The sequence below is a fragment of the Dendropsophus ebraccatus genome, chromosome 6, assembly GCF_027789765.1.
Source record: "Dendropsophus ebraccatus isolate aDenEbr1 chromosome 6, aDenEbr1.pat, whole genome shotgun sequence".
Classification (NCBI taxonomy): Eukaryota; Metazoa; Chordata; class Amphibia; order Anura; family Hylidae; genus Dendropsophus; species Dendropsophus ebraccatus.
This window is the reverse complement of record NC_091459.1, coordinates 140,491,204-140,507,386: the sequence shown is the minus strand read 5'-3', so window position 1 is coordinate 140,507,386 and position 16,183 is coordinate 140,491,204. Positions and strand designations below refer to the sequence as shown.

The window sequence follows — 16,183 nt, the reverse complement described above, 5'->3', positions numbered from 1 at the left end:
GATGCCAGGTTATATATACTATATACCTCTTCCAGACCTCTTTTGTATATTACCAGTTTTGATGCTTTTTATATATTCGGATATTCTCTGCCCCATTGCCGGAGGCTTCTGCATTTCTCTCAATGCGGATGGTATCTGTAATGCTGCTTGTGATGCAGGGCTGCAGGTAATGGGATGTATATCGTATATCATGTGCATCACTGGCTACAACATCCCAATGAGTCCGTCATGGAGGAAATGGTATTGTGTGAGTTTATGTGAGCCATGGGCGTCTTACATCATCATTTATGGGTTTCTAATGTGACAAGTTACTGCTTAGAATACAAAGACAGAATAGCCGAATAGATGATATCCTTGTGATCAGGACACTGAGGGTCTGTGCTCGGGGTCCTCTGCCAGTCAGTATAACTGGAAAACAGCATGGTTATAGTATAGAGTCCCCCTTACATTATTCCTTACATTATTTCTGGAGAGGTTTTATTCCAGGACTTCTCTGCAGACTGTACTACTTATCAGCTGCTGTATGTCCTGCAGGAAGTGGTGTATTCTTTCCAGTCTGACACAGTGCTCTCTGCTGCCACCTCTGTCCGTGTCAGGAACTGTTCAGAGCAGCAGTAAATCCCTATAGAAAACCTCTCCTGCTCCGGACATTTCCTGACATAGGGTGGGTTCATACTGAGGAATTCTCGCGGATAATATCCGCGAAATTCCGCCGGCTGTCCGCGCGCACGGCCACGCACCTTTCTGCCGGCTCCATAGACACCATTCTATGGGCCGGCGTATTCCGCTATCTGCCGAAAGAAGTGACGTCCCTTCTTTCAGCAGATAGCGGAATACGCCGGCCCATAGAATGGTGTCTATGGAGCTGGCGGAAAGGCGCGCGGACAGCTGACGGAATTCCTCAGAGTTTATCTGCGAGAATTCCGTAGTGTGAACCCACCCATAGACAGAGGTGGCAGCAGAGAGCACTGTGTTAGACTGGAAAGAATACACCACTTCCTGCAGGACATACAGCAGTTGATAAGTATTGGAAGATTAGAGATTTTTAAATAGAAGTAATTTACAAATCCTTATAACTTTCTGACACCAGTTGATTTAAAATATTTTTTCCCCTCCGTTGTAGCCTCTTAAAGGGGTTCAATGGGAAAATTTAATTTTACATTAAAATGCCCCTGCATCCTTTCATCCTCCACAGCCTCTGTTATCATGGGGCCCGGTCTCCAGTGATTGGCTGAGTGGCAAATTCATATAAAAAATACCTTAAAAAACAAGCCCAAGTCTCTCCCATGAGGCTCACTATAATTATTACTATGCAGTAAAACATTATAATATCAGGGATTCCCATAAGAATTGTGAACAAATCCCTGATGTTTTGAGGAATCTTATTATATCCTAACATCAGGAAGGAGAGTAGTGGTGCAGATCTTATGGAGTTCTTGGTAGTTCTTCCTATGTGAATAACATATATATATATATATATATATATATATATATATATATATATATATATAATAAACCCAACCCAACCCAACCCAACCATATAATACATGATCCAGCTATAGAGTTACTATATAGTCACATGTGCTAGATGGTTTGCTATGAAGGAAGGAGATAGGGAAGGAACCTTGAAAATCCCAAACAAAATTTTGTTAAAAAAAAATACTGTTGAGTGTGAGGCTGCGTATTTGCGATCCTTTTTTTTTTTTTTTTAACCCATTTTATACCAAAAGATGCATTTTTGTGCATCTGTTTTAATCTGTTTTTCCATTGACTTCCATTATATATTAAAAAAAAACAAAAAAAAAAAAACATGATCGACGACATTTTTGTGTCCAATAAAAAAGGATACATTTTGATCTAAATGTATCCTTTTTCTTCTTTTTTTTGGACACAAAGATGTGGTCGACCATGTTTTTGTGTAAGCTAAAAAAAAGGATTTTTTTTGTAATAAAAGTCAATGGACAAATACATCTTTTTTGTATAAAATAAATAAAAAAAGGGAGTTATTACACGGGCCGATGGGGACCCGATAATACCTGTAAACGAGCAGCGATCTGCTAGATCGCCACTCGTTTACTGGACTTATTACACGGCCCGATAATCGTTAAACAAGGGCTGCATGGACATTGTTACCGATGTCCTTGCAGCCCTTGCTTAACTATATACAATACCTATCCATGTTCCAGGGCTGCTGCTGCAGTCTTCTCCTCCACGGGTCCCGCGTGCTCTAACTTCAGAGTAACCTGTCAGCTGACAGGCCGCTCAGCCAATCACAGGCCGGGACCACCGTGGCCTGTGATTGGCCGGGTGGCTTGTCAGCTGACAGGCCACTCTGAAGCTAGAGCGCGCGGGACCCGGGGAGAAGAAGACCGCAGCAGCAGCCCTGAAACGTGGATAGGTAATGTATATCATCAGTCGCCGGCCGCTCACCGCTATTACACGTAGCGATGCGCGGTCGGCGCCTGACGAAAATAGATCCAAACCTTTTATCAACGATCAGCCGATGATGGTTGTCATCGGCTGATCGTTGTATTTATTACATGGAGCGATTCGGCCGATTATCGGTCCGTGTAAAAGTACCCTTAGGCCTTATTCACAGGTTTATTGATTTTCAAGGTCTGCTATCTACCTTTGTGTTCCGTGAAAACCATCCATGATTGCATCTGTTTTGCGTCCGTGTTTTTAATGGATCTGTTTTTAAAGCTTTTTAAATTACACTAATTGCATCACATCCGTGTTTTTCACAGATTACACGGATGGCAGAACCATGCAATCCTTATAGAACGCGGATCTCATAGACTTCTATGGGGGAATTCGTGCCGTCATCTCATCCAAGTTACGACGTCCTATTTTTTCTTGGAACGGATTGCGGATCCATGAAAAAAAAAAGGGAAGGTGTGATTAGCTCAATAGAAAGCAATGGGCTATGATACTGTCTGTGATCACCGACAACTTTACTGAAAGTGTGAATTAGGCCTTAGATGGTGTTTGCTCGTATAATAGCAAAAATTACAAATACAAAAATTTTTGAACAAATTCAAAAACTTTAGTAGACACCAGCTATCCTCACTGGACAAGGCCCTGTGTTCCCAGATCTGATAATCTTCTTATCTCCAGTCCCTTTCCTGGGCTCCTGGTGCTATTTCCAGGCCAGGGGCCGACATTTACATAACTAATTGCCCTGATTACGGCCGCGCTCGGCCCCTCATACCTGCTCAGTCCTATTTCGATATGCAGAGATCAAAGAGCAACAAATGTAAACTATAGTCCTTATTACCATGTGCGAGCGACTACTGCCCATTTGTGGCCTGTACCTGGAGTTAGGGTGGCGGCATTTACTATGTAGCTCGATAAGGCACCAGTATGGGATAGGGAGGCAGAAAGATATGGTAAAGAATACCAGTGTCACCATAAGGTTGACTGGTTTAACACAGTGCTTTGGGTTCCCAATGTGGACATCTAATGGGGCCATAAACTAGTTTTAGCCATATGTATGCTGGGGTACATGAGACATGTTGGAGACACCCTAAAAATCTCTATACATAAGTATGAGACTGTTATGGTGGACATACTCTGTCCCTTCACTTTAGGGGACGGATCTTCATCTTCTTGTATGGTGCTCTCGAAGGACATCAGCCAGTATTGAAATTCTTTCAAACGAATTTGTGCCAGAAAGTGCCAGAGATTTGTAATTTAGTTCCATTAAAAATTCTAAAGTCTTCCAGTACTTATCAACAGCTGTATGTACTGCAGGAGCTGGTGTATGCTTTCCAGTCTGGAGAGCAGGAGAGTTTTTTTTTTATGGGGATTTGCTGCTGCAAGTTTCTGAAATGAACAGAGGTGGCAGCAGAGAGCACTGTGTCAGACTGGAAAGAATACACCACTTCCTGCAGGACATACAGCAGCTGATAAGTACTAGAAGACTGGAAATTTTTTTACAAATCTCTGGCACCAGTTGATTTGAATTTTTTTTTCCGTGAACTACCCCTTTAAGTGCAGTTCATTAGACCCTCCATTGGGCAACAGCTTACTGCCGCAAGACAGGTGCAAAACAAAAATCCATACTTCCCCATTGTGGGGCAACAATCATACATTTATCGCTCACCCCTTTTAAAGCACTATATATGGAAAAATAATAATAATAAAATAACACACACACACATATATATATATATATATATATATTCTTCTTTTCTATATCTGATTATTTTTATATGCTTTTATTATAATTATTAGCTTAGACTGCCTTGTGAGCATGTGATAGTACATACATTTTTAGGGCTTCTTGATAAAACGTGGCCACATTTCATCCCCAGTATTACTCCCAGCCTTACCCTGTGTCTAGCAGAATTAACCCTTACTTCTCTTTTTTATGCTTTTGTAAACATATATATCGATTTAGCAATATTTTATTTGCAAACTACCTTTTAATGTTCCTAAACGCTAAATGAAAAGGCGGCATAAACACCTAATAAAAGGCAGCAATATTCTCTCTATTAGAGTTCTGTTAGATAGAGCCCCATAAAACCAACCAGGGCAAGGATGGGAGACTCTATCGGGAGGTCATAAAGCGGTAATGATAATTCATGGTCCATGTTCTTCATCTCCAGGGTTTTACTTCATCTCATCTAAGAATTTATTTAGACTTTGCCTTTAATCCTTTAATATGTTCATTTACATCCTTAAGATCTACACACCCCGTCCTTCTCCCTCCTTGTCCTTGTTTATTGAAAGACCATTTAGCTGAGGGCTGATAATTCTCCGCCAGAGTGAAGTCACACTTCAGGAGTTCATTTTCCATGTTAACACTTTGCTGTCTCCTTTGAACTGCCCCCATTTAGACGCCCACCTCCGATTTGGCAGGTCCTTATAAAAAGGGGTTTCCCACCTAGGGAGAACTTTAGTCACACCAGGAACACCACCACAAGGAGAAGCTGGCTGTCATCTGACATCTCCAGCCTCTGCCCTCATCATGGAGACTATCCACCAACCTATGGTGAAGATGGAGGAGGACTATGCCCTATGTTCGGATTCTGACCCCGATTCTTCTTTCTTACCATCTTGGGACTGGAAACAAAACTCTGAGAACTACTCTCTAAGTCAGACTCCGTCTCCTCAAAGCTTGTCTCCTGCTGCCTCCTACGAGTCTCCGTTCTCTGGTTGTTCACATCCGCCAAGCCTGGAGGAGATACCGTACAGCGATGACATGGTGGCCTACAGGTTGCTGCAATATCCTAACGACTGCCAGGACGATATGGAAGAGGACAATGGTGTCCACAGCAATAAACGCGGGCAACACAATCCCAAAGCTTCCATGAATGTCCAACGCCGGAGAAAGGCCAGCGAGAGGGAGAAGATGAGGATGAGGGCCATAGCCGAGGCCCTCCATAACCTGAGGAGAAATTTACCCCCAGTCTACAGCCAAGGTAGACAACCACTTACTAAGATCCAGACATTGAAATGCACCATCTCCTACATTGAGGAACTTACCAACCTTCTCAACAGCACAAAAGGAACATAATCTCCTTGACCCATTGGTGATGGACACCTTTGTAATACCAAGCGATATAAGACCAGACATCTGGTTACTTGGGACTTGGGACAATCGTTGATCAATGAAGGCTTCACCGATGAGGACAGTGCCTTTCTATGTCTTTCTACCATTGGGAATTTTACAGCTGGTGCTCATTGACTTGGTTATAGGACTGGATTTTTCACTGTAACTTTTTTTAATTTGAAAGTTTTTGCAGACGGGACTTGTTGTTAAGTACCAGACGAAATCGTTTAACCCTTCCCCCCCCCCCATACATGTATGCTTGTTGAATATTTTTTATGGTGCTGTATGCGTTATGGTTTGTATATATGGAAGAACAGAACAGAGTTATACAATTTACTAAATGTATTTATATCTCATTGCGGATGATGATGATGTTTCATTGTTAATAAACTCCATGTTGTAAGCGCGATCTCCATGTTGCTTTCTATTCTTAGCCTTACATTTGCATACGATTATCAATGAGTGTAATATTATATTATACAGGGTGGTCCAAAAGTAGGTGGACAGTATGTGTAATAGGGTTATGAGATTTATCAAACATGGTGTAAAGTGACACAGGCCCAATTGTCCCTAGCAACCAATCAGATTCCACCTTTCATTCCTCACAGACTCTTTGGAAAATGAAAGGTGGAATCTGATTGGTTGCTAGGGGCAACTGAGACAGTTTCACTTTACACCATGTTTGATAAATCTCATAACCCTATTACACATACTGTGTATTATATTATATGACTATAGGGATGTGTTCATATATTTGGCTTCTCGTATCCAGTGTTTGACTCTAAAACCAAGACGGAGAAAGCTTGTCCTCAAGTTCTATTCTGGGCTTTGGTTTCAAAAACTGCCTCAAAAAAGTTCAACGAGAGAAAGCATCCTTAAAGGGGTTGCAGCGGATTAGAAAAACATGGCCGCTTTCTTTCATAAACAGCGTTCTTGTCCTCAGTTTGGGTATGTGATATTGCAGCTCAGATCCATTAAAGTGAATGGAGCCCAGTTGTAGTACCACACATAACCTGAGGACAGGGATGGCGCTGTTTTTACAGGAAAGGCGTTATTTTTTTCTAATTCTTGATAAACCCTAAAAAGGATTGTTCACCATTTTTCTTTTTCTTTCAGATCAAATGATGCCAAAAAGTGCCACAGATTTGTAATTTACTTCTATTAAAAAATCTTGAGTCTTCCAGTACTTATCAGCTGCTGCAGGAAGTGGTATTCTTTCCAGTCTGACACAGTGCTGCCACCTCTGTCCATGTCAGGAACTGTCCAGAGCAGGAGCAAATCCACATAGAAAACCTCTCCTGCTCTCCAGACTGGAAATAATGCATCACTTCCTGCAGGACATACAGCAGCTGATAAGTACAAGAAGACTTGAGATTTTTTAATAGAAGTAAATTACAAATCTCTGTCACTTTCTGGCACCAGTTGATTTGAAAGGAAAAACTATTTTGGTGAACAACCTCTTTATTGGGCCTGTCTGACTAGTGCTGCATGCTGAGCTAGTTTTCCGTAAAGGAGCCTGTAATGCAGATGTGTACGGAGCCTCAGGTTTGTAAGCTACGTTTGGTTTGGTAGAAATCAGAGGGGGGTTGTGTCGGTCTTACTATCATAACCAGCATTAAAGGGATTATCCAGCGCTACAAAAACATGGCCACTTTTCCCCCTACTGTTGTCTCCAGTTCAGGTGCGGTTTACAATTAAGCTCCATTTACTTCAATGGAACAGAGTTTCAAAACCCCACCCAATCTGGAGACAACAGTAGGGAAAAGCGGCCATGTTTTTGTAGAGCTGGATAAAGCCTTTAAAGTAGAGCACCGATCCCACCACAAAGTCATACTTTTCTTCCCCAATTCGCAAGTAAACAAGTAATCCCTCACCCAACCCCCAAGTCTAGTAGGAAACACAGATAGAAAAAAGAGCGCTGGCAGGGACTGAAGCTCTTCACATATGACAATCAGAAGGTCCTATCGGGACCTAACGGGATATACTGTACATTGGCCCAATAGTCAGTCCTTTGCCTTCTAGCTCTGGAGTCCCCAGCGGAAGTGCCCCGGTGATGCCCATTCTGCATGGTACACTGCCGCCAATGACTGGCCTCACTAGTTACATGCACGTCTCTGGGTTAAAGTGGGCAAGGGTCTTTTTTCTGTCCGGGAATAGGGCGTTTAAAAATAATAAACTGCACTTACTTCCCTGGCTCCTATGGCATTGCCGGTATCTCATCTGCTCTGTCCAGCTGTGTGGCCACTTTCAGGACCTGTAGTCGGGATTAGGGATGGTCCAAACCTGCCGAGGTTCGGGTTCGTATGAACCCGAACGCTCGGCAGCAGATTCACGCTGTCTGCCCGCTCCGTGGAGCGGGCGGATACAGTGGGAGGAATGCCTCGAAAACTGGGATACAGCCTATGGCTATGGCTGTATCCCAGTTTTCCAAGCGGTCTTCCCGCTGGATCCGACCGCTCCACGGAGCGGGCAGACAGCGGGAATCATTACCGAGAGTTCGGGTTCGTACGAACCCGAACCGAACTCGGTTCGGACCATCCCTAGTCGGGATGTTGCAGCCTGCAGCCACTTATTGGTGGTCACTTCTTCTGTTCAGCCAGTCGTTGCTTATGGCGGCATGCTATGCTATTAATACTACACACTATGTTGGCACTCACCTCAGTAAGGAGAGCGGGGATGCGTACAGTATACAAGGCACTCACCTCAGTAAGGAGAGCGGGGATGCATACAGTACGGTATACACAGAACTCACCTCAATAAGGAGAGCGGTGATGCATATAGTACAGTATACACAGCACTCACCTCAGTAAGGAGAGCGGTGATGCATGCAGTACAGTATACACAGCACTCACCTCAGTAAGGAGAGCGGTGAGGCATACAGTACAGTATACACAGCACTCACCTCAGTAAGGAGAGCGGGGATGCATACAGTACAGTATACACGGCACTCACCTCAGTAAGGAGAGCGGTGATGCATACAGTACAGTATACACAGCACTCACCTCAGTAAGGAGAGCGATGATGCATACAGTACAGTATACACAGCACTCACCTCAGTAAGGAGAGCGTAGAGGCATACAGTACAGTATACACAGCACTCACCTCAGTAAGGAGAGCAGTGATGCATACAGTACAGTATCTACAGCACTTACCTCAGTAAGGAGAGCATTGATGCATACAGTACAGTATACACAGCACTCACTTCAGTAAGGAGAGCGATGATGGATACAGTACAGTATACACAGCACTCACCTCAGTAAGGAGAGCGGTGATGCATACAGTACAGTATACATGGCACTCACTTTAGTAAGGAGAAAAGTGATGCATACAGTAAAGTATACAAGGCACTTGTTAGGAACCGGACAGCAGGACAAGACAAACAGTGAGCCCTAAGCTCAGCCCCGCCCACTGTCCTCTACCTATTTGCCACAATCCGCCCTAAAATGGCGGCGAGCAACTGGGCGGCAGTCCCTGCGCTGGCTAGGTGGGACACAAGGACAAGACAGACAGACAAAACACAATAACGAATGGTCAACAGTCCGGGTCACAACAAACGGGCAGCAAAAGTACAAAATCACAATCCGAAGGCAAAGTCAATATACAGGCAGTATGGTCAGGGGCAGGCAGCAAACAAGAATGGTCAGAAAGACAAAGCAGGGTCAGAATCAACAGAGCAAGAATAGAAACACAGAACCAGGCAGAGACAAGCTCAACATCCGGCAAAGATATCCCAGACTGAGGTAGTTATATAGGAGGCCAGGGTTCTGATCCAGAACATAATTGGACCATCCCCCTGATCTCCAAGCACAGACAGCTGAGAACAAAACAGATCCACTGGCAGGAAGACCTGTCAGTCACAGCAGAACCAAAACACAGATTAACCCTGACATGGCCAGACAGAACTCAGCAGGTGAAGTCGGGTGTGTCTCCCAAAGAGAGCAAATAAACCAGTGTTCAGACACAGCAAAACAAAACACAGAACAGAATAAGAGAATATCAGCGCCTTCTCGGCCGCACAGCACGAGCAGAGGGGCGCATAATGCTCTGCAAAGATACAGTCCTGACAGCACTCACTTCAGTAAGGAGAGCGATGATGCATACAGTACAGTAAAACAAGCACTTACCTTAGTAAGGAGAGCGGTGATGCATACAGTACAGTATACACAGCATTCACTTCAGTAAGGAGAGCGGTGATGCATATAGTACAGTATGTACAGCACTCACCTCAGTAAGGATAGTGGTGATGCATACAGTACAGTATACACAGCACTCACTTCAGTAAGGAGAGCGTTGATGCATACAGTACAGTATACACAGCACTCACCTCAGTAAGGAGAGCAGTGATGCATACAGTACAGTATACACAGCACTCACCTCAGTAAGGAGAGCGGGGATGCATACAGTACAGTATACACAGCACTCACCTCAGTAAGGAGAGCGGGGATGCATACAGTACAGTATACACAGCACTCACCTCAGTAAGGAGAGCGATGATGCATACAGTACAGTATACACGGCACTCACTTCCGTAAGGAAAGTGGTAAGGCATACAGTACACTATACACAGCACTCACCTCAGTAAGGAGAGCGGTGATGCATACAGTACAGTATACAAGGCACTCACCTCAGTAAGAAGAGCAGTGATGCATACAGTACAGTATACACAGCACTCACCTCAGTAAGGAGAGCGGTGATGCATACAGTACAGTATACACAGCACTCACCTCAGTAAGGAGAGCGATGATGCATACAGTACAGTATACACAGCACTTACCTCAGTAAGGAGAGCGATGATGCATACAGTACAGTATACACAGCACTCACCTCAGTAAGGAGAGCGATGATGCATACAGTACAGTATACACAGCACTCACCTCAGTAAGGAGAGCGATGATGCATACAGTACAGTATAGACAGCACTCACCTCAGTAAGGAGAGCGTTGATGCATACAGTACAGTATACACAGCACTCACCTCAGTAAGGAGAGCGATGATGCATACAGTACAGTATACACAGCACTTACCTCAGTAAGGAGAGCGATGATGCATACAGTACAGTATACACAGCACTCACCTCAGTAAGGAGAGTGGGGATGCATACAGTACAGTATACACAGCACTCACCTCAGTAAGGAGAGCGATGATGCATACAGTACAGTATACACAGCACTCACCTCAGTAAGGAGAGCGATGATGCATACAGTACAGTATACACAGCACTCACCTTAGTAAGGAGAGCGGTGATGCATACAGTACAGTATACACAGCACTCACCTTAGTAAGGAGAGCGGTGATGCATACAGTACAGTATACACAGCACTCACCTTAGTAAGGAGAGCGGTGATGCATACAGTACAGTATACACAGCACTCACCTCAGTAGGGAGAGCTATGATGCATACAGTACATGTAGCTCACCTCTTGCGCTTGGTTTGGTGAAGTCGCCTATGCATACACCCCTGGCTCTAGTATATGATAAAGGTACAAAGATTTCTTGTAGTTATGTCAGTGACTGCAGGGCTTGAGGCTGGGGATTGTTGTTAAAACCTCCGGGCTCTTCTTATAAATCCATAAAATAATAAATAACAATAAAAACCATAAAAAGCCGAGACAATGTTGTTTGGTAACTATCCCATCTATCACCAGCGTCCTGGCACCTCATATTATGTACCGGAGGACGCAGCTTCATCTCCAATGTAATGAACCAGTTTAGTGCTATCAGTGATGGCCGCCGCACTAAATCCTCGGAGAGAAATTTATAACCTGACAAGTAAAGTGAATTATAGACTTAATTTTTAATTGTTTCTGAGAGTAGAGGAACATTATGTCTATTTAAGAATATTAGATGAGGTTTATGTATGGAGATATTCAGCTACAACTCTCTATAATTGTGGCAATGACTCTACCTATCTCCTATCTATCTCCTATCTATCTATCTATCTATCTATCTATCTATCTATCTATCTATCTATCTATCTATCTATCTCCTATCTATCTATCTATCTATCTATCTATCTATCTATCTCCTATCTATCTATCTATCTATCTATCTATCTATCTATCTATATATCATCTATCTATCTATCTATCTATCTATCTATCTATCTCCTATCTATCTATCTATCTATCTATCTATCTATCTATCTATCTATCTATCTCCTATCTATCTATCTCCTATCTATCTATCTATCTATCTATCTATCTATCTATCTATCTATCTATCTATCTCCTATCTATCTATCTCCTATCTATCTATCTATCTATCTATCTCCTATCTATCTATCTACCTATCTATCTATCTATCTATCTATCTATCTATCTATCTCCTATCTATCTATCTATCTATCTATCTATCTATCTCCTATCTATCTATCTATCTATCTATCTATCTCCTATCTATCTATCTATCTATCTATCTATCTATCTATCTATCTCCTATCTATCTATCTATCTATCTATCTATCTCCTATCTATCTATCTATCTATCTATCTATCTATCTATCTATCTATCTATCTATCTCCTATCTATCTATCTATCTATCTATCTATCTATCTATCTATCTATCTCCTATCTATCAAATCAAATCAAATCAAATCAAAAAAGCTTTATTGGCAGGTCCAAGTTACACATTAGCATTGCCAAAGCATGGGGAGAATAGGGAGTTGAGGAAATGGGATTCACCCGGGGTCGGTGTACAGGGGTTCATGATGTATCATGATGGTGGGGGGGGGGGAATACATTCAGGGTCAGGGTATTGGAGTCCATGACCTATCGGGGTTGGGGTATTGGAGTCCATGACGTATCACGCTCCTCTCAGTCTATGGCAGGCAGTGACGTATTGTGCCACTATAGTCGCTGTGGTCTCTTCTTCTCCCAGCAGGATGGGTAGTTTCTCTTCCTCCTCCATGGTGGAGAAGCCTGGGAGGAGGTTGTAGAGTCTCCTATAGTGAGTGTCCCTCACTGCTGAGTATTTAGAGCAGTGTAGCAGGAAGTGGGCCTCATCCTCCACGGCCTCCTGGTCGCACTGCTGGCACAGTCGGCTCTCCCTGGGGATGTAGCTCTGTCGGTGCCGCCCAGTTTCAATGGCCAGGTTGTGGGCGCTCAGTCTGTAGCGGCTCAGGATCTTCCGGTCTCTGGGGTTGGGAAGCTCCTCCAGATATGGGGCCAGTCTATACTCCCTCTGCAGGCTCTGGTACACGGCCAGCTTCTGGGATGCCCTGACCTCCTCTCTCCATTCTTGGACGTAGTCTTCTTGTCTCCTGGTTATTGTGTTCCTGATCCCGGCTTTTGTGAGCTGGTATGGTGGGATTGTCTGGTTGGGCTGGGTTCCAGAGGGTATGTTTTGGGGCTCTGCTTTGCCTGGGGCCCCTTGGTGTAGCAAGGCTTTATGGTGATAGGACCCTTCACTACTACCATGTAGGTGACCCCAGAATGACAGTGCCCTCTTCTGGATAGTTAGGTGCAGGGGGAATCTGCCCAGCTCTGCTCTACAGGCACAGTTAGAGGTGCTCCGATGGACCTGGAGGAGATGCTTACAGAACTCCAAATGGAAGATTTCCGTTGGGCTGGAATCCCATTTTGACCAGTCGGGGTATGTGTGAGGACCCCAGACCTCGCTGCCATACAGGAGAATTGGTGCAATAATGGAGTCAAAGATTTTAAGCCAAACCCTGACAGGTGGCTTAAGGTGGTAGAATTGTCTTCTGATGGTGTAGAAGGTTTTGCAGGCTTTGTCTCTCAGCATCTCGATGGCAGATTTGAAGCTCCCCGTCTGTTCTATTATCAGGCCCAGGTAGGTGTAGCTGCTGGTGGCTGTAAGGGGCTGGTTGTGTAGCGTGAAGGTAGGGGACCCGGCTGACTTTGTTTTCCTTCTCTGGAACACCACAGTGTTGGTCTTTTTGAGGTTGATGGGTAGAGCCCATGTGGTGCTGAACTTCTCCAGGATGGCTAGCTGGTCTTGGAGACCTTTCTCAGATGATGATAGGAGGAGAAGGTCATCCGCATACAGAAGGAATTTCACCTCGGTGTCATGGAGGGTGAGACCTGGTGTTGGGGAGGACTCCAGGGCTACTGCTAGCTCATTGATATAAATGTTGAAGAGTGTTGGGCTGAGGCAGCAGCCCTGCCTGACTCCTCGGCTCTGCTGGAAATAAGCCGTTCTCTTCCCATTTACCTTCACGCAGCATTGGTTCCCAGTGTAGGAACTTTTGATAACATCATAGGTCTTTCCCCCTATTCCACTCTCCAGCAATTTTAGAAGCAATCCTGGGTGCCACACCGAATCGAAAGCCTTTTTGAAGTCCACAAAACAGGCGTATATTTTTCCTTTCTTTGTGTTGTGGACGTGGCTCTGGATCAGGCGGTGCAGGGTATAGACATGGTCCGTGGTGCGGTGGTTCGGCATGAACCCTGCTTGGCTTTTGCTGAGGATATTGTGCTGGGTGAGGAAGCTGAGGATTCTCTGGTTCAGGATGTTGTTGAAGAGTTTCCCCAGGTTGCTGCTGACACATACCCCCCGATAGTTGGCCGGGTCGTACCTGTCCCCGCTCTTGTGTATTGGGGTTATGACACCTTGGTTCCAGGCACGAGGGAAGTAGCCAGAGCTCAGCACAATGTTGTACAGTTTTGCTATGGCCGCCTGTATTGCTGGTGGGCTGTACTTGATAATTTCGGGGGGGATGCCGTCAGTACCGCTGGCTTTCTTACACCTTATAGTTAATAGTCTCTCAGAAATCTCCTGCGGTGTTATAGGTAAATCCAGAGGGTTTTGGAAGTCCTTCAGTATCTCCTCCATGGTCTTCAGTTTTGATATAATTTGTTCTTGGTCCGGGTTCCGTTCCTCTTTCGGGATGTCTCCATAGAGGTCTCTGAAATATTGGAGCCAGATGTTGCCGCTCTGAATGTGGAGGGTGTTTTTCTTCCCCTTTGTGCCCAGGTGGTTCCATAGTTCCCAGAAGGAGTTTTCTTGGAGGGCGTCTTGGAGCTGGGTGAGCTTGGTTAAGGTGTACTCCTGTTTTTTCCTTCTGAGAAGGGTTTTGTATTGCCTTTGTATTGTGTCATAGGCCTCCCGCAGTTTGGTGTTGTTGGGTTCCCTGGGCTTTTTATTTGAGGCCGATCTTAGGGTCTTCCGTACACCTTTGCACTCCTTATCAAACCAAGCGCTAGGATTTTTTTCTTTTGTCTTCTTGTGGCTACTCTTTTGCAGGTCAGCCATTTCTGCCATGGTGTAGAATATATTATTAAGATCCCTTACCGCTTGGTCCACTCCTTCTGGGTTACTCTGGTACACCTTGTTGTTAAAGTTGTTGAGCATCCCTTGGATTTTTGGTTCAGTGTGTATCTCTTTATACTTGAGAGACGACATCTTGGACCACTTGTAGGATGGATGTAATGGGAAAAGTCCGGCCTGATGGGGTTTTTGTCCCGGTGGTTTGTTTGTGGACTTAATATAAAGGACTATCTGGTTATGGTCCGACAGGTGTGATTGTGGATTGACTATGAAGGCCCCAATGTCTGAATGGCCCATATCTGTGATGGCGTAGTCCACTACACTGCTGTCCACATGGGAGTTTAAGGTAGTCCTTCCTAGGGAGTCTCCCTTGGTGCGACCATTGAGGATGTGAAGCCCCAAACTTCGGCAGAGATTCAACAATTTTTTGCCACTCTTGTTCACTGTGCTGTCATAGCTGTTCCTCTCCATGTGTACTGAGCTATCACATTCAGTCTCTGCCCCATATATATAGATGTTTCCGTCTGCGGTCAGGTAGTCTCTTTCCCTACCTGTTCTGGCATTGAGATCTCCAGTTATGAGGACTTTTCCGCGGGTTTGATAGTGGGCGGCTTCCCTTTGCAGGATTTCGAAGGTTTCAGGGTTGTGGTAAGGGGACTCTGGCGGTGGTATGTAGGCAGCGCATAGGTAGATGTCAGATTGGGCGGTGAGGATGGAGCGGTCTATTCTAATCCAGATGTGGCTGTCTCCTCGCTTCACCGGTCTGATCTGCTGATGGAACTCCGCTTTGTACCACACTAGTATTCCTCCTGAACAGCGGCCTAGTTTGGTGGTTTTGTTTTTCAGGGCCGGGACAAAGATTTCCCTGTATCCAGTGGGCACCAGGGACTCACTCTCTGCTTTAGTCCAGGTTTCTAGGAGGATTTGGATGTCACTATTTTCCAGACTCTGGGTGAAGTCCGGATCGTTTACTTTACATCCAAAGGCTGAAGCGTTCAGACCTTGGATGTTCCAACTGCTGATAATAAAGGATGTCATAGGGGGTCTGTATACCTTGTAATGAGCTGGATGTGTAGGACGGTCTGGGGGTCTGACTGGTTCTGGCATGGTATCTGGTATCATGGTATCATGGTATCATGGTATCATGGTATCATGGTATCTGGTATCTATCTATCTATCTATCTATCTATCTATCTAGACAACCGATAAACAACCGCGGCACTCAGAAGATGAAGTGAACTAGTGAAGAGTTTTATTCAACAAACATCCGTGGATACAAGCGAAGTTTCAGTCCATTCAATGTGGACTTTTTCAAGCTAGTGAACATGTCTTACAATCAAGTGTTTTATACAGCTGGGTCACACAAGTGATTAATTACACAAAAACATTAATTATAC

At 44.5% G+C, this 16,183-nt stretch overlaps 1 protein-coding gene across 1 annotated transcript; it reads left to right on the top strand.

Moving 5' to 3' along the window:
• The first annotated feature begins 4,972 nt into the window (after positions 1-4,972).
• On the top strand, positions 4,973-5,521 carry MSGN1 (mesogenin 1). The gene has a single exon (XM_069974291.1). The coding sequence runs from the start codon at positions 4,973-4,975 to the stop codon at positions 5,519-5,521; it is 549 nt and encodes a 182-aa protein (XP_069830392.1).
• Positions 5,522-16,183: the final 10,662 nt, after the last annotated feature.

What these genes read in the sequence shown, in the direction of transcription:
- MSGN1 (XM_069974291.1), top strand. Translation starts at nt 4,973, where the DNA reads ATGGAGACTATCCACCAACCTATGGTGAAGATGGAGGAGGACTATGCC.